The 24,442-nt window shown below is 30.9% G+C and overlaps 1 protein-coding gene across 30 annotated transcripts in view; it reads left to right on the top strand.

The window, feature by feature from the left end:
• Positions 1–6,809: 6,809 nt before the first annotated feature.
• The window catches only part of LOC134270297 (multiple epidermal growth factor-like domains protein 6), a 42,439-nt gene continuing 24,806 nt past the window's right edge, over positions 6,810–24,442 (top strand). For 19 of the 30 annotated variants that reach the window (XM_062752490.1, XM_062752517.1, XM_062752499.1 and 16 more), the window contains exons 1-14: positions 6,810–6,910; positions 8,220–8,435; positions 8,539–8,760; positions 12,277–12,426; positions 12,846–12,995; positions 14,286–14,426; positions 14,618–14,767; positions 14,851–14,991; positions 15,407–15,556; positions 18,135–18,275; positions 20,279–20,428; positions 21,034–21,174; positions 21,385–21,534; positions 23,158–23,298. In XM_062752490.1, coding sequence (XP_062608474.1) covers positions 8,333–8,435; positions 8,539–8,760; positions 12,277–12,426; positions 12,846–12,995; positions 14,286–14,426; positions 14,618–14,767; positions 14,851–14,991; positions 15,407–15,556; positions 18,135–18,275; positions 20,279–20,428; positions 21,034–21,174; positions 21,385–21,534; positions 23,158–23,298 — 1,930 coding nt within the window. In that variant the 5' untranslated portion in view covers positions 6,810–6,910; positions 8,220–8,332. The remainder of the gene's footprint in view (positions 6,911–8,219; positions 8,436–8,538; positions 8,761–12,276; positions 12,427–12,845; positions 12,996–14,285; positions 14,427–14,617; positions 14,768–14,850; positions 14,992–15,406; positions 15,557–18,134; positions 18,276–20,278; positions 20,429–21,033; positions 21,175–21,384; positions 21,535–23,157; positions 23,299–24,442) is intronic. The other 11 variants (XM_062752487.1, XM_062752509.1, XM_062752496.1 and 8 more) reach the window with 11 other exon arrangements.

Raw genomic sequence — 24,442 nt, 5'->3', positions numbered from 1 at the left:
TTTTCTGTTATCCTTTACATATATAGACAAATTTGAATTGATCCATGCGAAGCCTTTTTGATTGGGTTAATAGATATACATTTTACAAATTCCGTCCGTTGAATGTTAACAGCAAGATATGGAAAGAATCCCTGTATTATTTAACATTGTTGTTTTAAGTTTACTGAAAGCCAGTTTCACAATTTGTTATTTAATGTATGTTCTTACGGTGCATTACTCCTGTCATTAATTTGTGACATTTTAATTTCACCAATATAATATATATAATATATAATTCTAAAGTGTTCAGCAGGAATGCTGAACACTTTAGAATATTATATATATATATATATATATATATATATATATATATATATATATATATATATATATATATATATATATATATATATATATATATATATATATATATAATCTAAAGTGTTCAGCAGGAATTGTCAATGGATCTACTTTAATTTTACAAAATGTAACTTAACTCCAAGATACACTTTCTATATCTAGAGTACAGATATTTAAGTGCCTACTAATTGTTTTATCAAGTTTACGTGTTCCTACTTCTAATATATTTACACAGATCTTATCGTAGATAGGTGTAAAGTTAAAAAAAATCGTTAATACTTTTGTTTATTCAGAACAAAATACATTTAGGTTATTTGCTTAAGTTTTTAAAGTAAAATTTTGTTTTATAGTGGTTTAGCTAATCTTACGGATTTTTCCGACTTCCGATGATGAACACAGGTTCTTGTAGACAAATCCCCCCCTTCTCCAGTTTCCAAACTGGATCGACATACCTTTTCTTCTTATAATGTGAAATGCAAGTCGGTTTCTTTTTCCTTTTTTTATCTTTTCAATTTTTCATTATTTCCCTTTCTTGATAGGGCAGGTGTGACCAGTCCACATGGGATGCTCACTTTTCTATGACACCTGATCCCACTAAATAGGCAGGTAATGGAAGTGAACTGTGAATTGAACGATGAAAGAAATCTGAAATTATGGTGTTCACCATAAAGTTTTGTTTTTAAGTTACCATTTACTTTTTCTTGGAAAAATATTTATGTATGAAACATATGAATTAGACTCTGTGGGATCATTTATTTCGAGTGGATCCATCAAATGAGAGTTGGAACAAAATCATATTTTAAGGGGAAAAGTGTCCTTATTGCTTATCCGTTACTTGATAGCCCCAAGCAGCGAAATATTTTGTCTATGTTTGTTTTCCAATAAAATGGGAATATTTCTATCATAGGTTAAATTGATATTTCAAAATAGATGTCATGATTATCTTCAGAGAACTTTTCTTTCTCCTTGAACCTGGATTACCCCATACATGTTCATTCACAGAGGTGTTATTCCACGTTAAGAAACTACTTACTGGGCATATTGCTTCAATATCAGACTTTCTAGTTATGTCGCCCCGAACGAATTTGGGTGACATATTGGGATCGTACGCATGTTTTTTTTCTCCAGGCTGTTTCTCGGAGATGGCTAGAACAATCTTTCTGAAACTTTCTGAAACAAAGGAGGATCAGTAGTTGTAGTTGTATTCTGTGGTCATGCAGTTTCAAAATGGCTACAGGTGCTATGAAAATCTATAAAAAAACCGACGAATTTTGTCCGCGTTTTTTTTTTCTGGTCCCTTGAACATTCTTCATAAAATTTTATTTATGTAATGATTAGTATCTGTAATTGTGCTCATTGAATTTAAAAATTGCAAATTGTCGATAGTTTCCATCGAAACTACTTTAACTTGGATTTTTAAATCAAAGTACTTTAAGGACTGATTCGAGTTGATGGTTTTTCCAAGCTTAGCTAATGTGTATTGTTTTAGTATTGAAAAAATTAAAGTCTATCTCCAGATCGGGGTGACATACGCTATTGATTGCAATAGCAGACCTTCTCATTAAGGCCTTTTGTCTTCAGCATGAGACCTTACTTTTATTCTTAGGTTTCTTTTCCATTATATTTATTATTGTTTATTTTTTCCCACCGATTTTGTGCACGCGATTTCTCAGAAACGACTTGGTCGATTTTTATGAAACTTTCAGGTCAGGTGGAGAATAAAAAAAATACTAAAAAGTCATATCGCGAATTTCAAAATTTCGAACTCCCTTTCTAAAATATCTTTTTACCTGGAAGTATATTGTAAATACACATAGAACAAAAGAATTGTAGAATTCTAAGATCTTTGAAATAATAGCTCGGAAAAAGGGCTGGTTCCTAAAAAAAAGGGATCTAGAGGGCCAGAATTTTTTTTTCCTGATATCTTTTAAAGTATTAAGAATTTGTTAAATATTAAAGAAAGCAACATTGTTTAAAATTTAAAGCTAAATCTATTGGGGTCGTCAGACTACGTCCGAGTGCGAAACTTCCGATCAAACTGGGAGTAGTTAAAAATGCATATTTTTGCCGGACTTAACAAGTTTTTATGTAACATATGTCACTGGAAGCATAAAACTTTATTTCCCGTCCGTCAACGACACTTCCGGTCAAACCGGAAGTAGCAAAAATTGCTTTCTTTTGCAATAATTAAGATTAATTTGGAGGAAACCATTTTTGGACGCCATTACTTTTTTTCCTTAAATGAAAGTTACTCTCGGTCAAACAGGACGGAAGTCCTACTCGTTAATTTGCAACGAGCTTTACTCTAGTTATTATATTATTATTTTTTTCTTATTTGTTCTCAAGTACTTTTTTGTCCGCTTGTGTTCTCAGAAACTGTTCACCCAACAAAGTTTATACCTTTTTAGGGTTAATACATTTGTACTGTAGGTGTGCGGAATGGAGGTCATTTTGAGCTCATATGCATGCACGTGCGTGAGCTTAAAATGACTTATATACTTAATTAAGCTATAACTTTTATATTTTTTGATGATATGCTTTAAAACTCATTAAAAAAGAATAAATGGACAGTAAAGGTAATATGACATTGTCAAATCAACATGAACACATGCGCATGCACGTGCACTTCGCTCTAATTGGCTGAAACAAAAAACTCAATTTCTTTTTTGTTCTTTGACGAAATGCTTTGAAATTTAAAAAAAAAGTCGTGCATAAGAATATCCTACATTATGATATATAATAATTGTCATGATATCACGCGCATGCATATGCGCTGCAATTTGATTGACTAAAACTTTTTATGCCTACATGTATAACTCCCTTGCTTTTCAACCAAAGAGTATGGGATGTAGAACATATATCACAGGATGAAAATCTACCATTCAGTCGACTGAATGGTAACTGAATGCCCACTGAATGGTCACCGAAAGGTCACTGAAAAGACCCGTTCCCGTGACCTTTCGGTGATCATTCAGTTACCATTCAGTCGACTGAATGGCACATACATTTCAGTGACCTTTCAGTTATCAATCAGTTGCATCTCTTTATTTAATAATCGGTTTATTTTCGAACTAAACATTTAAATTTTTTTTCTTCATATAATAGCATTCAATTTATTTAATTCTGAATAAAAAAGGAGAAAAAAATTAACGCAAGAAAAAAAAATGTGCACAAGGCAAGAATCGAACCCAGGTTTCCTGCTTGATTTTCTGCGACCTTTTAAATTACGCTACAACTTCTTGTTGAATAGGTTGGATTTAAAATCAATCAATTTGTAGAAATCAATGGGACAATTGGTTCACCTGTTGTATCGAAGAGCTGCAATGTGTATATATCTTGTATATCTTTTGTATATTGTATGTTAGTTGTGTGGATTTTGAGAGACTGATTAATTACACAGCTCCTATCGGGATGATTACAATTATCAGCGACAGGCACTTTTCCAGTGTCAGAGATTTGAGATCGTTGTTAAATATCGTTTGCGAATGTTAACCTTAGTTTATCGGCCCATAATAAAACGTTTGCGATGGATTTTGTTGATAAACATAGGTTCACGTCTGTAAACTATAAATTACAATCGTGAACTATAAGTTAAGAGTTGTTAATTATAGTTTCTAAAATCCGTAATAAAACGTTTACAGTGGATTTAGTTGATAAAAATGATATGAATACTCAACTAATTAAGCTCTTTCACATGGCATTAGAGTCAATGACACGCCCTTATGACCTCTACCATTAACCATTAGCTAAAAATAGCCTTTTCAAACTTTCCCCTTAGCTTTCAAACCTTAAGAGATAGATGCTTCATTTTAAGTATGCATATTCCACTTATTACGCTGTGACCTATATGTTAAAAATAGTTTTTTTTTTCATATGCATTCGTCACCAAACACTGACGAAGGCTTCATATTCAGACCTTAAGTCGCAACTCATAACAAGTGTGCAGTGACGGACCTCTATTGTGCCAAAGTCTGTCGTTACAAGGAGCCTCGGTTTTAACATCTTCGCTAGCCAAGAGGTTCTGATGGCAACACTCTTCTAGTAAGCCCTTGCTAAACGTCGTGTAAAAAAGTTTGTTTTTATTCCAGGTTGTGATTTGAGGGGATCTATATTGATATCGATTTCTTTCAATTACATTTTCTTGGTTCGTGACATATTTTGACTCTTACTCTCGGGATGAAAATCACAATAATCAATAATTAATTGCTATTCTATGAATAAATATGGTGTCATCTAAAATCTTCTGAAGATACTAGTATGTGCAAAACATGAACTACAATATTGAATTTATATTGAAACTTTAAATCTGCACTTTAAAAAACAAATTAAAAAACTAATACTTTCTTATTTTTTATCATTTAAAAACAGTCATGATTTAAATACTTTTTTTCATTTCCGTTTATGACGAAACTTGTGCAAATTCGAGGTCCCCTGGCGAAAATAATCCCGTCATTTACAACACCGCAAGCCAAATGTTGATGAGGAGAGTAGCGTATCAGAAACTCTTGGTTAGCAAAGATGTGGTGTTTAAGGATTCATTCAAAGGGCATGTGACTGTTTTTTTTACCGAATGCCGAACTCATGCATTTTAGTAAATGAACGATTGCTTACTATTTTATTAACTTTGGACAATTTCGAATCCACAACCTTTCGATCATTGAGAAAGTTATCTACCGACCAAGCTACCATGATGTGAGACATTCCAATTCTAATTTTGTTAATATTACTTCATATATAGTTATGAATAATATCAGTATATAAAAAGAATTGTATTAAGTAACAGGAAAATTGAAAGAAGAATTCTACACATAAAACCTTTTTAAATGTGTAAACTATCTATCGTAGGCCTAAATCCTTAGAATTAAATTGGTCCATCTTGACATTCTTGAGAGAAAAATAAACAGATGAATATTCAAGTACTACATCATTATGTTCCTCTTCTATTTCATTTTTTTCCTGTATGGTAAGGACTCTTTTAAGATGACATTTGTGACAGCAAGATTTCCACGCATGCTGAAATAATTCTTTGAAAATTAAAACATTTCATAAATTACTTTCAGAAAATTTGCAATTGCCTGTATGATCTTTGTGAGCGTTTCTCCGAAAACATAGAATGAATCACATCTTTGTCACTTATCCAGAATGAATTGAAGATAATCACTGCTAGATACTTGTAAGAATAATTTGACCAAAAAAGGACAATTAAAAATATGGGATCCAAATAGAGTGCATAGATTTAAAAGTATATTAAAGACTAAAAGTAATAAAATATGTAATTATACTTAAGATAAAAATATGCCCAGCTGTGTAAACTCTATTTAACAGTTGACTTTATGCAATCACGTGACAACATGATCCATCATGTGATCGCCTGAATCCAAACAATATAAATGTACTACATGTAATTACTTACAATAAATATCTTTTATTTTACTTCATAATTATTGAAGGTGAAATGCAATAAAAATTTAAGTTTTACAAAACACTTTTAAAGTGTTAATATGTTTTACGGTGAGACCGTTGGGGCTAGCGCAGTTGTACCATCAAAACACTTGAAAAATTGTTCAGCCACTTCAGGCATCAAGCCGCACGGGACATCTCAACTAGATGTGACGTCACACGACGTCATGGAGCTCGTAGGAGATTACGGAGACGGCCGAGCGTCATATTGAAACTATAGAACTAGTGCAATTTTGGTCGAAAAACATTGCAGAGCTAATTTTTGTTTCTTTAAAAGACTTCTAAAAACTGAAAGCCTTTTTTGCTTTACGTTATTGTTATTTTTTTATTTATCAGATTTATTCATTTTTGCAAAGGACATTGGGTAGTAAAGGAATTCTGGGAATGATTCACAGAAAAATTTGCGAGATGTACGTACAAATTTCATTTCGAATTTCCTCTGTTCTCACACGTAAGTCTATTGGGCTCGCTATGCTCTCTACAAGGATGGATATGAAATCAAATTTGATAACAAGACTGTCTTACACTATTTAAAAAAATCTCCACTCATGCATCTGTTAAGTGTTATATATACATGTATCATTTAAATTCACCTCTATCATCATTGCATCATATAGCAATTAAAAACAAACAAACTAAAAAAAAGAAAAAACAAAATAAACAAACAGAAAGGAATAAAAAAAAACAACAAACAGAAACAAACCTTAATAAAATTGTTTCACTTCAAATATTAATTAATTTTGTAAAAAAGAGATTTAATGTTTGCATGGATTCGAACAAAAAACAAACGTAAAGCTGTTAAAAGCTGTAAAAAAAACCCCCAGAAAATCCACGTTGGGATATCGTCCATGAAGGCTTTGTTTATAGATAGAAATAATATAAAGTGGCGTTGACAACAGAAGTGTTTGAATATTAATAATGTAGTGTGTTTAAGAGCTCAATACAAAGAAAAGAAAGAGAAAATAAATTATCCTGGCTTATATATTAACGTGCTTTTCTTTACGACAGTATATTTCGTGCCGATCAAAGATGAAATTAAACAAGACAAGACTGTGTAATCCATTCATTAGATTTATTTGGATTAATATTCTTTGCCATGTTTCTTGCTATAGTAGGTATTATTTATGTAGTATATGTGGACGTTTGGAAAACTTATTATAACTTCAGTATAAAAAATTAATATTTTTCTTATTTCCATTTCTTGTCAATATGTCGAAGATAAATTGACGTGTTACTGTGTTAATCTGATTATTTTCTTACTGGTAAAGGAACGGCCATAATCACCCCTTTTAAGAATAATGCTTATTTAAGCAATTTTTTTTTTCAGTAACATGAACATGAAAAGAAATGATATTCTCTAACAAAGTTTATTTTTTATTTATTACCATGTATTCATTAATTGATTCTGAGATACATGTGCATGTGACTCTCGATCTCTCGAAGTTCAAGGGACCGCAAGAAATGTTCGAGAGATCGAGGCGTTCGAAAGATAGAAAGTAAATAAAATCCGAAATTATTAGTTCCGATCATCGAAGTTCTACTTTTATAGATACAGGAAGTATATATGTAAATAAAGTCACTGCATTTGCACGTTCATAAAACTATATGTAAACCCTTTAAATTTAGCAGAATAATGCATATGGATTTTTGAGAGAATAAATGAATGAATGAATAAATGAAAATTCGTAAAGATTTTCTCAACCTTTTACGAGAACCCACTAAGACATAGGCATTTTAACTAAAAAGAAATTAAACGTTGTTATGTATTTCTCTCATTAACTATCAATTTCATTTTATGCAGACAACACAGTGAAACATAGAATTTTCTTTTCTTCTGCTTTCATGTCAAAAATGTTTTGTTTGAAATTATTGTTAACTGTTTTCAAGACTCATTATGATTGTGTGAGACATCAGCCGGAACACTTCATAAAAAAGTTGATTTTTCCTCTTTTCATGGCAATAATAGAGATGTTTAAACTGAAAATATCTAAGCACGAACACATCTTGTCATCATCTTTTCTGTGAAGTTTTAGCAAAATTGCCCCAGTCATATGCAAAAAATTTTCCAGACATCATCTTCATGCGTACAATAGAAAATGTCCCCGCCATTTTTTATCAGGATGACATCATAACAGAGAATATTTGTACTTTAAAAAAAAGGTTAATTAGCATTCAGATTAGGAATATCCACGTTACTGTAGACATACTTTTTTTCCACGTGGTCATAATTCCGCAGAATCTCAATTTCTGTTTAATCCGCGGGTAAAACATTACGCGGATTTTGATGACTGTCACTTTATGCTTTACAGTTATATGAAATACCCTTCGACAAATTTCCGCGGAAAAATTGTCACCGCGTACATAGTGTAAATTTATATCCTGCGTAAAAAACTACTTCTACAGTATTTTTTTTTACAAAGATCAGCTTGTAAGACCCGGATTCACCAGGGCAAGCAGTAGTTCTGTTGGTTATGGTGGATACCCAAACAAGACAGTGGATGGAGACTTCAGACAAAATCAATAAACATACTGTATGCATACAGCTTCGGGTCACAAAGAGGCTTGGCTTAGGATCGACCTTAGGAAGATTTACAATATCCATTCTGTCAAGTTTTGGTATAGAAACGACTCAAAAAGTAAGTTTTTATTACGTTCGTTTTAACCTTGTAAAATTGCTTTTTTTAAACTTGTTATTTATTTCTTAATTTCTTATTTATTACAATTTACTTATCGTACTAGCTAAGGGATATAATACAGGAAGAATACAGGGATTTAACATCCGACTCTCAAATACAAACCAGACTCTTCCTCAGAACACATGTTATCAAGATGATGGAAAAACAACTCTACCTCCAATTATTGAGAAAGAATGTACAGGAGTTGCCCAGTACGTATGGATTTACACAAATAAAACACACAACGGTGGAGTTTTCCTGGAAATATGTGAAGTCCAGGTTTTTGGTAAGCAATCTTTTGGATATTAAAAAAAACAACGAGGTAATTTCAATTGCTCGCTGTATATACATGTCTTAACATTGAAAAAGCATGAGTAAGTACAAATGTATGTTAAGCAGGGGATGCTCACTCCACCATGGCACCTGATCCTACCATTGATGTTTCGGAGGTTCATGTTTGCTCTGCTCCTATTTTGTATTGTTTTATGGACTGAATACTGTTCGTTATCTCCATATCCTCCTTTGCTTTCTGATTAAAATGTGCCCTTATTCCTCTTAAATGAAATCAAGAATTGTTGCTATACAAATTTATTGCTAAATGATATTTTCTTGAGCAGAACATTTCTACAGAAAAAGATTAAATATGATAGAGAACATTGTATCATCGGGTAAAGACTCATTGAAAAGCTCAAATCTGAACCTTTGGTTCACAATCCTTTTAATGTGAAATATTCCTCTGCTCCAAATTTCAACATTTTTTTTTTAAATTCCAAACATCGATTATCATCATCAATAATAGCATTCAAATAAACACTTCAAATGGAAGATATTTTTAAGTATGAAGCGTTTTTAACTCTTTTTCAAAGATGAATATTCTGTCTAATCATGATTGTGAGATAATCTGATATGATAAATAGAAAATCAAGAATTTTTTTATCTCACAATAAAATTAAACATATAAGGTAAAAATATAATGAAGACTTGCTTTTTAAATCAGAATATCGAAATGATTTTTGCTTGGAAAATATAAATTTAAGTAAAATATATTAAATCAAAAGGTTGTCCTAAATGGATAAAATAACTAAGTTTGAACTCAATATAACTTTCAAATTTGAATATTTTAGTATTTGAAGAAAATATACTTAAAGTGTAATTCATAAACGTACTTAATGCTTAAGTATTGACTTTACGTTAAGTATCCTCAGGAGGTGTCTAAAGTAGGTAAATAATACTTTAGTGTTCTTGATCAGAGAAAAAAAAAATAATGAACAAGAGATATTTTAATCTTTTAATCAAGAAATAATGCTATAGCATCTAACTAGAAACTCTTTTTGACTTTGAGATAATTATCAGCAACGTTGATGAAAAGCTTGTACATTTCACTCGTCGATTCAGATTAATAATGAAATAACAATCAGTATAAAAATACGTCAGTAAGCATCTGACTCAATGATAAATGATAAATTTTATTTGCTGTCAAGGTCATTATATCGACAATAGAACTTACAAAATGGTGACTTTAAACGAGCTAGACTTCTGAAGTTCTTGTTTCATCAACTTGTTTATCTGGATTTAGAAATTGTTCATACGTATTGCATGCTCTTGTGTATCAAATCAACTGAGATATATTGTATTCAGGTGATGAAGGTATATTACTGCATGAGTAATGAAAGTTGACGATAGAAAAGTTAAAGTCATCACTTTTATCATAGTGCATGGATGAGGATAACCATTAACGTCTTTTGTAAGTAATATAACAATTTTATATCATATTTGTCAGACTCTGTGGTATCTCTAAATATATTTTTGGGATAAAAAATTCAATTAAGGAATATTCTAAGTTTTGTGTGAGTTATTGGTGTGGAAATCACGCAGACTTGTCATGTAGGCATATTTCATGAAGCGTACCAGCGCTTTATGAGAAATATGCCTACGTGTAACTCCGTGTGATTTATACGGGGGTTTTCGAAAAATGTCGTTGATGATGTTAATAACTTTTTAAACAAGCAACCAATACTAGCCAAATTTTGCAAAGACATAATATATTCATTGTTTTTGAAATTGTAAATTCAAAAAATATATACATGTATCTTCATATTACTAAAAATAGGACGATTTATATGAAGGCCTATAAGGTCCGTCGGCGCACGAACAAAATTCAGAATAATTTATGTATTTGACTTGTATACTTGCTTTTTTTTAGTACTACATACAACATTGAACTCAAATTTAAATCCTTGAAACTAGAATCAAAATTTAAAAAGCAATTTCAAAATGTCATTAGAATAGCACTAAAAACAGGCGATTGGTGTTATGATTTTCAAAGTTTTGAATTGCGTTTGATGAAAATGACGCGTAGCATGCTCATGGAGATGTACTACATTGTTTTGGAGATGCTTCATATTCATAAGAGACATGAGTAAAGATTTCAAAAGTCACATCACAACTTCATGTTAATAGAGAAGTTCTTTCAAAATGGAATAAGATTAATTGAGAGTTTTACTCATTACCCAAAACAGTTACAGCATGCAAGAAGTAGAGTACTGATTGTTAAGCACAATCAATAGGGAACAATCTGGGCCACGAACGACGTCATCTACGATTATTCCCTGCTGCTTATAATGTAAGGCGATCGTATGACTAAAGTTTGACTGAAAATTTGAAGTCCTTTAGTCAAATATGGTTATTCTTCTTTTAAAAAATAAAATATTGAATGTTAACAGATGTGTGTGAAGAAGACAGAGACCATGACGTATAAGGGAGTTAAAATTATCTTTGATTTCGTGCGCTGATGTACACTTACAAGTTTTCCTTATTTTATCATCATCTTATTATTAAATGTGATATCATGATAAAAATTGAAATCATGATCATAAAATGTTACTTTTTGCTATGATTAGGAAAGAAATTTAATTTATTATGAAAAAAAAACTAAACTGATTTTTCTTTCCCCGATTCTGGGACAACTCTCGTACATCAATAATTCACATTAACTTAAAAACACTCCTTTTAATACACATTTTACACATTTTAAAGAACCAAAATATAGTTTTTACTCAATACTCGTAACTGAACTTTTCGCTGCTTGATATTGTTGCATTATACCAACGTTGCTGTAGCCTCATTGGGACGTCACATTAGCGCAAAATTCACCGTGTATGCCGTATAATTGGAAATTTTAGTAAGATATCGATGCAAATGTAGCGATTTGTCCTTTGAAACTGGAATTCTAGATGTTACTTATTTAAAATGCTCAAGAACCTATTACAAATAAATGTCAAACATTTTTAGCGATCTTCGATTTGAACGATCTCACAACCCTCAATAAAAATGGCAAAATAAAATCGTCGATACGATTTCTGCTTATATCGTGCAATGAAGAGTAGAAACGGCAAAAAAAAAAAACAATACATCCGTAGAATAACAAGCATCATATTTTATTATCTTTTTTAATATAAAAACTTAAATAGGATGCAGAATGTGATGTTGCGGATGTTTACATATACATATTACATAATTATGTATATTTGTTTTTGCAGAAACAGAAAGGAGTATTTATCATTTTAGTGCATTTTGTTATGCTGATGATCACCTTTTTCAAGAAAGTTTCCTTTTGAGCTCGTTACTCGAGATAGTCTGTCCTAGAAGATTTAAGACATATATGCATTTTTTCATAATCAGAGTATACAAAATACTATAAACAAAATTGTTTCCAAACTGTTAATTCATATTTTAAAGATTCATATCTTTTTTATTTAATTATAAGCTGAGTTATTTCATTTTCTTTCATTTTTTGTTCTAGAATGTGAAAGTGGATTTTACGGTAAAAACTGTACTCATCCCTGTGGACATTGTGCTAAAGACGGAATATGTGATCACGTAACTGGTTCCTGTCCTAATGGAGACTGTGAACCAGGGTGGAAACATACACCTGAGATGAGATGTGATCAAGGTGCATAATACATGTCCACTCTCTATAGCACTAATTATGTATGTTTTTTAATAAACAATGTCTTTGATAAAGTGATGAAATTATATTTTCGATTGTTTACAAGTATAAGTGTCCCTGTGAATGTTTATTTATTGATTTTGGAGGATGAATAGTATATATTCAAAGTCTTTAAAAATTATTTGGTTTTTGGTTAGAGAATACAGCAGTCAATTTTCAAATCTCATATTTGATGTAAAAAAATTGAACCCTTCGTCTATTTAGGTAAAAGACAACTATCCAGAAATAAACATTTTTATGTCCTTAATCAACAATTTTTCAGGAAACAGAACTGCTTAAGAATTTAAGTTTTTCAGCAACGTTCATTATGATTTCTATACGCTGCTACACGCATATATAAATAAGTATATAATTATCCTTAGATTGTAACGACTATTTTTATGGAAAGAACTGTTCAAATCCCTGTGGACATTGTGCAAAAAACTCAACATGTGATCACATGACTGGATCCTGTCCTAATGGACACTGTCAGAAAGGGTGGAAAAATAGACCTGATAAAAGATGCAATATTGGTACGTTCATAAACTTTGAATTATCCTTATAATTGAAATAAGAAACCAAAGTGAATCATGTTATTTAATTCAGTTGTTTTCATTTTGAATGATTTGAAAACTGCAGAAAAAGTAAATGTTTTCATTTGAATTATAGCCTTTTAAGGAAGTTTCAAAAATAATTGTGGTGTTTTTGGTGTGCTAGACTTTCAAGTTAACATAATTATTAAGGTACATGTATATATATATATATATATATATATATATATATATATATATATATATATATATATATATATATATATATATATATATATATATATATATATATATATATATATATATATATATATATATATATATATATATATATATATATATATATATATATATATATATATATATAAGATATTCAATGTTTGGTAGTTGAATATGGAATTTATTTCACGAGTGGGACAAGATTTTTTTTTATATATTTTCACGGATGCAAAGTACGAGTGAAAATGTAAAAAAATTTCTGTTTCCTGAGTGAAATAAATTCCATATTCAACTACAAGACATTGAATTTTCTGTCTATCACATATTCTTTGATTTTCCCTTAGCTTACGTCTTTCTTGTAATGCAGTCTTAAGCTACATGACGTCATAGTTGAGCGGTTGAGACGTGATAGCTAATTGAAAGACATTGTAAACATGCATTTCAGCAAGATATTTGGGGAACTTTCTCAATTTTATTTTTTTACAGAAGTGTTTTTGAATTCGTTTTCAATCTGATAACAGGTTAAGGAATATTTTTCAACACTCTTAGAGATACGAAGGAAAATCGAGAGTTTTCCCGCAATTCTGAGAGTCTTCAACACTGTGACAGGATATCATTTTGATATCCCTTCACGTCATAACAGGATATCACTTCTATTCGATGGATAAATTATAATATTTCACTGTTAAAAATGTAATAAAATATGAATATAATTCTCTTTTCGCATTACATATTTTAAAAGTTACTCCTTGGTTTCAATATTTTTAATTACCATGGTTTATAAATAGATTTCAGACGCAATTATCAGCATGTACATGAACGTAAACTGTTTTAGTTTATTTCAACAGATAATATGTAAATATACTTGTACAAACTTAACACAGGCATACTCATTTATAAAGATTTTGTGTATTTTCGTGTTTACATACACTTCAAGGGAGCAAACTATTTTGCAGATTCTTATTATATCTAGAATTTGAAAAAATCATGGTTTTTACTAGGAATGCAGAATCATTAATCACGGAGAGATAATTTTGAAATATTTGCTTTTAGAATGCAATAATGGTACTTTCGGAGAACACTGTATGTACAGTTGCAGTGGGCATTGTAAAGGTGGATTGCCGTGTAGAAAAGACGATGGAATCTGTATTGAAGGGTGTGAAGATGGATGGACAAAGGATAAGTGCGATGAAGGTAAGTCAATTTGCAGAGTATGGAAATGCATGTTGAAAATTCTTTCTTGTCCACAAAGCGTATTTTTCTCTAAATGTCTGTTGACTGAATTGTGTCATTAAGATGATTTTTAAAAGAATAGGCATATTCATGTTATTTTCATTTGACCTGATGGTTTTGTTTTCTTCGTTTTCTTTCATTTTTTTTTCTAGAATGCGAAAGTGGATTTTACGGTTTCAACTGCACTTATCCCTGTGGACATTGTACAAAAAACGCAACATGTGATCACGTGACTGGTTCCTGTCCTAATCGAGACTGTGAGCCAGGATGGAAACATACACCTGAAATGAGATGTGATCAAGGTGCATATTAAATGTCCTCTTTTTATAACTCTTAATTATCACCCACAGCACATATCGAATTTCACTTTTTTATTTTGTTTCAGAATGTGAAAACGGTACATTTGGATTAAACTGTGAGCACAAATGTAGTGGACACTGCGCAGGTGGATTACACTGCTCCAAAGTAAATGGGTATTGTCCACGAGGGTGTCATGATGGTTGGATAAAGTCTTATTGTAATGAAAGTAATTTCTTTATCGATATGTTTTGAATGAATTGTGTTAAAGATAAAGTGAAAAAATTATTTTTGGATTGTATATGAGTATGAGTTTCCATTTGTGTGAAATATCTATACTGGTAAATGTATAGTTATATTTTGAAGGATGAATAGTATATATTCAAAGTCTTTATGAATTATTAGATTTTTGCTTAGAAAATACAGCAATCAATTTCTAAAGTTCATATTTGATGTAAAAAAAAAATTGAACCCTTCTTCTTTTAAAGTAAATGTCCATTGTCCCAAATAAACATCTTTGTCTTTAATCAACAACTTTAAGTGAATAGAACGCCTTAGGAATTTAAAAAAAAAATCAGCAACGATCACTATGTGTGATTTCTAAACGCTGCTACACACAAACATAAATAAGTGTATATCTTTAGCTTGCAAGGACTATTTATATGGAAAGAACTGCTCATATCCCTGTGGACATTGTGCAAAAAATGCAACCTGTGATCACAAGACTGGATCCTGTCCTAATGGTGACTGTGAGAAAGGATGGAAACATACACCTGATAAAAGATGCAATATTGGTACGTTTATAAACTTTGAATTAACCCTAAGATTGAAATAAGAAACCAAGGTAAATCATTTTATTAAATTCAGTTTTCTTTTTGCATGATTTAAATAATGCAGAAAAAGTAAATGTTTTTATATTAATTATAGACTATTAAGGAATATTCAGAAAGAAGAAGGATATGGAGATAACGAACAGTATTCAATCTCAAAGTCCATTTAACAATATACAAAATAAGAGCAGAGCAAACACGGACCTCCGAAACATCAGAGGTAGGATCAGGTGCCATGGAGGAGTGAGCATCCCCTGCACACCGGTCACACCCGCCGTGTGCTGGTTGTCATGATCAGGAAATAACGGAAAAAAATCCGTCGTCAATTCAGTGTATAAGTAATGACTAACAATTGGTATGAAAAACGTCAGCAACATTTGACTCGATGATAAATTGTATTTGCTGACAAGGTCATTGTATCGACCATAGAACTTACGAAATGATGACTTTAAACGAGACTGTTGATATTTTTGTTTCATCAACTTGCTTGTCAATTATTTGCCTCGTTTAAGAAATCGTTCATACGTAGAGCATGCTCTTGCGTATCGAATCAACTGAGATATATATACTCCGTATGCAGGTGATGAAGGTATGTTGCTGCATAAGTAAGGGAAGTTGACGAAAGAAAAGTTAAAGTCATCACGTTTATCATATGGTTTGGTTGTTAGATTACCATTAGTGTCTTTTTAAGTAAAATATCCTAGTATGAAGCAGAAGTGTCGGACTCTGTTGTATCTTTTATCTCAAGCTCACCAGGATATATCGTATCGACGTAGGAATGGAAATTACCATTATTAATTGCCAATACGTCGTCGATATATCTAAATGTCGAGTTGAAGGCCACAGCAAGTGTTTTCTTCTTTTCATGCATAAGTTTTTGCATAAAGTCTGCTTCATATGAATATAAAAATAAGTCTGCTAATAACGGAGCGCAATTTGAACCCATGAGAATTCCAATAGATTGTTGGAATACCTGGTCTCCAAAAACCACATAAATATTGTCAATCAGAAACTCAAGCATCTTCTTGATGTCAACCTCAGAGTATTTATGTGTGCAATCAGAATCATTTTTTTTTTAAATAATTTTGTAAATGACCAATGACGAGGTTAGTAAATCTACGAGTTCCATTTTTATTGAAGAAGCAGCTGTCACTGATATCAAAAAGCCTGGATTTTAATTTGTCGTGGGGAATTGTTGTGTATAAAGTTGAAAAGTCGTAAGTTTTTAAGCTGTTGATTTTTGTAAAGTCTTGTGATTTCAAATTGTCCAAAAGTTCTTTAGAATTTTTAACTATCCACATCTGATTTACACCACTTCTTGAATATATAGTTGCACAGTACTCTTGAAGTTTTTCCTTTACTACTGTCAATATCTTAGTGAGAAGTAACGAAAGAGGCTTGGTTGAACATTTACTGGAACCTGCAATGTATCTTTGTTTGTAAGGATTCTTATGAAGTTTTGGAATCCAATATATATAAGGTAGTTCAAAATCATTTTGGCTCTGTGGAATTTTAAAACTATTAAAAACTGACAGGTGATTTTGAAGAATTTCTTCCTTAGAAAGAGAAGTGCGAGTATAAGTAGGATTACCACTTGTAGAATTAAATCAATGTTCTTCTAGAATGCAATTTATATAATGAGCCTTACAAACGAAGAAAATGTTTTTACCTGCTTTGTCGGCCGGAACCAGTACGTACTGATCGTGTAAACTATCTAATTCTTTTTTCACTTCTGGTTTATTGAACAAAGAAGAATAGATGGTTTTCATTTTGCCCCTCAAACTTTTAATTCGAGACTTTAACATGGATCTGATACATTTAATCTGACAAGGTGTCAACGTCTTCTTTTTTCATATCTGGCCCATCGTCTGGCGTAATTTTCAACAGAATCCATAATATTTGTGAAATTCCGACGCCAGTATAAGGATCGGGGTTCCCTATATTTAGGACCTTTTAAAATAAGTGACCTAAGGTCCTCATTACGAACTATATTTACGTCACCTGTAATAACCTGTCCAGCAGGACTATAGTTAAAGGGCGAAGAAGAACATGAACACGAAGGGGGATTATTTTTCAGATAGTCGATATCCAGGCCATGTAAAGTGTTTTTGTAAAGAAGTTTTGGTATTTTTGGTGCACCATGCCTTCAAGTTAACATAAGTATTAAGCAATATATAATAGGAATATAATTATCTTGTCTCATGACATATAATTCAGGTTTTGTTCATTTCTCTTTTTAATCTATTTTGAATAAAAAAAGTTACTGCTTGGTTTCAATATTTTTAATTGTCATGGTTTATGATTATATATTAGACTGTCTTTATTGATTTCAACGGATAATATGTAAATATATATGTAGAAGCTTAATACAGACATACTAATTTATAAAGAATTTGTGTATTTTCATGTTTATATCTACTAAAGGAAGCTAACTACAGTGTATATTCTTTATTATATCTAGAATTTTCAAAAACATCATGGTTTTACTAGGAATGCAGAATTCCTAGTCATAGAGAGATAATTTTGAAAAATGTGCTTTTAGAATGCAATAATGGTACGTTTGGAGAACACTGTATGTACAATTGCAGTGGACATTGTACAGGTGGATTGCCATGCAAAAAAGATGATGGAATCTGCATTGAAGGGTGTACAGATGGATGGACAAAGGATAAGTGTGATGAAAGTAAGTCAACTAGATGAAATTATTAAATATGCAGAGAAAGGAAAATACATGTACAAAATTCTTTTTTGTCTTCAAAGCATATTTTCCCCTATATATTTGATGACTGAATTGTGTCATTTAGATGATGTTAAAAGGAATGGGCATATTTATGTTATTTTCATTTGACCTGGTATTTTTTCTTTGTTTTTATGCAAATCTCACTGCTCTTATCAATAAAAACTACGCATATGAAAGAGTGCAGCAATTGTTTTGAGCAAACCATAAATATTTTGTATCAAACTGAAGAAAGGGATATGAACCTTTTTTTAACTCAAACTAATTAAGTATTTTGATAATTTAAAACTAAAAACATTATCTGTAAATCACCTAGTAAACGAAGTACTATCCTCGTAATATTATGACTGTGTAGGCATCATCCATTGTTTACTTCATAAAAAATATTAATTCATACCCAATGGAATTCGGAGCAGTTCAAAGAGGTTTCAAGACTGAGCATTTATTTAAATTTCTACTTCAAATTAAATGAAAAATGTAAATAAATTTTATTCGTCGTTTTGTTTTAAGGATTTTAATGAAAAATAAAGTTGTTATAGAAACTCGTAAAAAATTCACATTTGTCAAATCTAGCATGAATATTATTTTGACCACGTCTTTCAGTACTTGGTGAGTACCTTGATTACTAGCTTTGCTGCAGCCTTATTTGGACCTCACATTAGCGCGAAATTCTCTGTGTATGTCGTATAAGTGGATAATTTAGAAAGATGCAAATTTAGCGATTTGTCTTTTGAAACTGGTATTCCATATGTAGCTAATTTAAAGCTTAACACGATTCGTTAAAGGAATTTGTCCGCCATTTTTGCTCCCGATTCTCGCCACTCTGCATACCCCTATTTATAGGGCAAAACTTGGGCACTGTTCAGTGTAATCAGTTGACACCGGTGTAGACGGACGTATGCTACACAAAACTCAGTAGGGAGAATAATAACGTAATATTTCGTCTAATGCAGGAAAGTAAGATACCAAATAAATTTACAATTATAGTTGTACAGGTCAGTGCAGTATACAAACAACACAGATACACATAAGTGCAATAAAATGTAAACTAATGTAATGCTAGATAACCAGCACAAACACGGGTCGCCATTCCACGCCGATACCCGTGACAATAAAGCAATCAGGTATGACGAATGCGACGAGTATACCCTAGTGTTGAAGTATCGTAGATAATGATATCGAAAATGGCGCATACCTATTTACGAGTCGTGTTCAGCATTAATATGCTAAAGAACCTATAACAAATATATATCAGACATTTTTAGCGATATTCAATTTTAGCGACATCACAACCCTGATTAAAATGCCAATATAAAATTCTCAATTTTTTTTTCTTATATCATGCAAAGAAAAGTAGAAATGGCAAAAAACACAATACAACAGTAGAATTACAAGTAGTATATTCTATTTTAAAAAAAAAACTAATAAAATAAAAAAAAAATAGGATGCAGAATAAGATTTTGCGGTTTTTTTTTTCATTTATATTCTTTTCTAAAGAACTCCAACTTAATTGAAAGTGCTTTCGTATATATATATATTACAGCTGTATATTAGTCTTTGCAGAAACAGAGAAAAGTACATATCATTTTAGTGCATTTTGTGATACTGATGATCAACGTTTTTCATGAAACTCTCGTTTTGAGCTCGTTACTCGAGGTGGTCTGTCCTCAAAGATTAAAGACTATATATATGAAAGACTATAAAAATTTTAAAAACTATAAACATATATGCATTTTTTTCATAACCAGAATTAACTGTATTATAACTTATTAAATGTGAATAGGTGTCTCGGAAGAAAAGTAATTAAAATCCGACTATGTTCCAGAAACGAAATTGTTTCCAAACTGTTAATTCTATTGATTTTTTTATTAATATCATATTTTAAAGATTCATATACTTTTTTTTCTTTATAAGCTGTGTTATTTCATTTCTTTCATTTTTTGTTCTAGAATGCGAAAGTGGATTTTACGGTAAAAACTGTACTCGTCCCTGTGGACGTTGTGCTAAAGACAGAATATGTGATCAGGTGACTGGTTCCTGTCCTAATGGAGACTGTGAGCCAGGATGGAAACATACTCCTGATAAAAGATGTAATATTGGTACGTTCATAAAACATGAATTAACCTTATAATTGAAATAAGAAACCAAGGTACTAGTAAATCATGTTATCAAATTCAATTCTTTTTATTTTGCATGATTTAATTGATGCAGAAAAGTATTTTTTAAATGAACTTAAGCCTATTAAGGAAGTTTCAAAAACAATTGTTTGGATTTGTTGTGTGCCATGCTTTCAAACTAACATAATAGTTAAGTAAAATATAATATGAATATAATTCTCTTGTCGCATGACATATAATTCATACTTTGTCCACTACTTTTTTAACTTATTTTGAATAAAAAGTTACTCCTTGTTTTCAATATTTTTAAATTCCATGATTCATAATTAGATGTTAGAAAGAATTATCGACACCTACATGTACATAAACTGTTTTAATTTATTTCAACAGATAATATGTAAATATACATGTACAAACTTAACACAGGCATACACATTTATAAAGATTTTGTGTATGTTCCTGTTTATATACACTTAAAGGAGGCAAACTATATTGTATAATTATTCTTTATGATATCTAGAATTCAAATAAATCATGACTTTTAGAAGCTATAATTTTTCATCACATTTTGAAAAATGTGCTTTTAGAATGCAATAATGGTACGTTTGGAGATCACTGTATGTACAATTGCAGTGGGCATTGTACAGGTGGATTGCCGTGCAAAAAAGATGATGGAATCTGTATTGAAGGGTGTGCAGATGGATGGACAAAGGATAAGTGCAATGAAGGTAAGTCAACTAGATGAAATTATTAAATATGCAGAGAAAGAAAAAAATACATGTACGAATTTCTTTCTTGTCTCATAGCATATTTTTCTCTAAATGTTTGATGACTGATTTGTGTCATTTAATTGATTTTTTAAACGAATAGGCATATTGATGCTATTTTCATTTGACCTGATTTTTTTTTTCTTCGTTTTCTTTTTTTTTTTTTTCAAGAATGCGAAAAGGGATTTTACGGTATAAACTGTACTCGTCCCTGTGGACATTGTACAAAAAATGCAACATGTGATCACGTGACTGGTTCCTGTTCTAATGGAAACTGTGAGAAAGGATGGAAAAATACACCTGATCAAAAATGCAATATTGGTACATTCATAAACTTTGAACTAACCTTATAATTGAAATAAAAAAACAAGGGTAAATAATTTGATCAAATTCGGTTGTTTTCATTTTGCATGATTTAATTTTCTAAGAAAAGGTAAATATTTTTATATAAATTTTAGCCTATTAAGGAAATTTCAAAAATGATTGTTGGGATTTTTGGTGTACCATGCTTTCAAGTTGACATAATTATTAAGTAATATATAATATGAATATAATTCTCTTGTCGCATGACATATAATTCATGTTTTGTTCATTACTTTTCTTAACTTATTGTAATAAAAAGTTACTCCTTGGTTTCAATATTTTTAATTGCCATGATTTATAAACAGAATTTGGACACAATTATCAGCACCTACATGAACATAAACTATTTCAATTTATTTTAACAGATAATATGTAAACATACCTGTACAAACTTAACAAAGGCATACCCATTTAAAAAAATTTTGTATTTTTTTCGTGTTTATAGGCACTGAAAGGGAGCAAACCATTTTGTATATTCTTTATGATACGGGGGGTTAATTACACATGTATGAAATGTTCGTGGACTGAGGCTATAAAATTAGATGTCTGAGCTTACAAAATTTATTTGGAACATAAAACAACAAAAAATAAATATATGTTGATAATTTAGCTTGATAGGTTTATTATTTCCAAATTTATCATAAAATAAAAACGACATCATATGATCACCCGGGGCCGTGGCAGTTAGTTTCATGACGTCCGACAACGTCATTATTTTTCAATGTCGGCTTCCTAGCTAGAGATACCCTAGAACTGAGTTAGGAATTCAACCCACCTTGTTATTATGACATTACAATGTCATGAACAGCAGCTTTCAATGCAAAGTTATTGCAAATGGATTTATACATTGAGAGACATCTACCATTGATTATCAAGCATATTTTTTAAAGTTCAATATAACTAAAGCACATGATAGACCTCATTATTTGACGTGATTGATTTTTCAAATCTTGACTACAAAACAACATCAATTTTGCATCACTCTCTGGATCTATTTTGGCATTAAAACATGTAATCTGGATACATTTTATTTCTCCGAAGCCAGTTTAAACATTTCCTATGTGTATAACAGTTTTTCCAGGGACAAAACTTCATAGAATGTTGGAAAATACCCCCCCCCTTTCTTCCTCTTTTAACGTCATTTTCAAGGCAATATTTGTTTGGATATTCCATGTAAAATTTACAGTAAAATTTTATAGAACTTCCAGAATGAGGTAAGAATTCCACATTTTATGGAACAATAGTGTCACAACATATACCTGAATTAACGAGATTTTTGGATGTCGATGTTCATATCAAAATAGTTTATTTTAGTTACAATGAGGCCGAAAAAACGTCGTTTTCTTACAAAAAACTTTATCAAATTATTTAAAAATAAAGTTTATGATTTGTAATTTATTCTATAGATAGAAAAGATGATGATAACTAATATTTCAAAACTCATTGTTTTTAATTTTATGGCGCTAGTCCACGAACTTTTTGATTGTCCCTCGTATCTAGAATTTCAAAAAAAAATTGACTTTTACTAGGAATGTAGAATTCTTAATCACAAAGAGATAATTTTGAAATATTTGCTTTTAGAATGTGATAATGGTACGTTTGGAGAACACTGTATGTATAATTGCAGTGGGCATTGTACAGGTGAATTGCCGTGCAAAAAAGATGATGGAATCTGCATTGAAGGGTGTGCAGATGGATGGACAAAGGATAAGTGCGATGAAGGTAAGTCAACGAGATAAAATTATTAAATATGCAGAGAAAGGAAAATACATGTACGGAATTCTTTCTTGTCTATAATAATACTTTTTCTCTAAACGTTTGATGGCTGAATTGTGTCACAGATGAATTGGCATATTTGTTTTAAATGTTCATTTGACCTGATAATGTTTTTATTAGCTTTTATGCAAAATTCACTGCTGTATAAAAACACCTGGAAGGTTAAAAAAATTTACTTGTTAGAAAGAAATCAAGAAGCTTGGAAAATGAGACGAATGAATCACTATTTCTTTTAAATAGAGAGAAATCATTTTGAAACTTAAAGAATGAATTAAAGTAAACACAAAATAAGTTTTTTATAGACAGCATGTAAAGCTCATATAACTTAGAGCGTATTCTGTATTTCCCACCTGATGAGAACATTAGGAGAAAAAATAAAATGTTTGAAAATGTTATAAGAAAAAAATGAAATATTGCTTAAAAACTAGTTCATCGTTCGTATCGATCCCTTTTTTGGTTCAATAAAACGCCCTTCTAATGGATGGTCGTGGTTGTGCAAGAACTATGATACCTTGTTTGAAGTTCGGCAATCATGATTCCTAAAGGATTGAAATTGACATACATTTAATGAACACCTCGTATTCATACATTGTAGCCTATCTGAAATCTGTAAATGATATTCTATTTGAAAATAGATTTTTTTTTTCTCTGTAACAGAAATACTTCCTCTGCCATTACATGAAATATGTTATTTTTACTAAAATGACGTCATGTTGATAAGTTTGCTGCGATCAGCGATTTGTTTATAAACTGTTGTCTTGCATTTTACCAGCAACTATTTTTAATGCATTGATAACTTTTCATTTTGTTTATTACGCTTATGCAGTTTAATATTCCAAAGTTTTTGATTTTCTAGTATTTTGAGAAATACAAAATTTACTTTTTTTGTGTGACGTCACAGTAAACAATAAACATTTCAAGTATAAATTAGGCCACGTCCCTTTTTCAAACAATAACGATGCTTCTGAATTGCAATTTATGATTGGCAAAAAAATGGTTGCAGAGCAGATGAAAGACCTTTAAATTACATTCGACCTATTGCTCGTGTGACTATGCTCTTTAAAGACATTTTCCTAGTAAACTTCTGATT

Source organism: Saccostrea cucullata, unplaced genomic scaffold, assembly GCF_032062105.1.
Source record: "Saccostrea cucullata isolate Sc308-1 unplaced genomic scaffold, CSIRO_AGI_Scuc_v1 ctg6192, whole genome shotgun sequence".
In the NCBI taxonomy this organism is placed as follows: domain Eukaryota; kingdom Metazoa; phylum Mollusca; class Bivalvia; order Ostreida; family Ostreidae; genus Saccostrea; species Saccostrea cuccullata.
The sequence above is the reverse complement of the archived record's forward strand: the minus strand, read 5'-3'. Positions and strand labels throughout refer to the sequence as shown.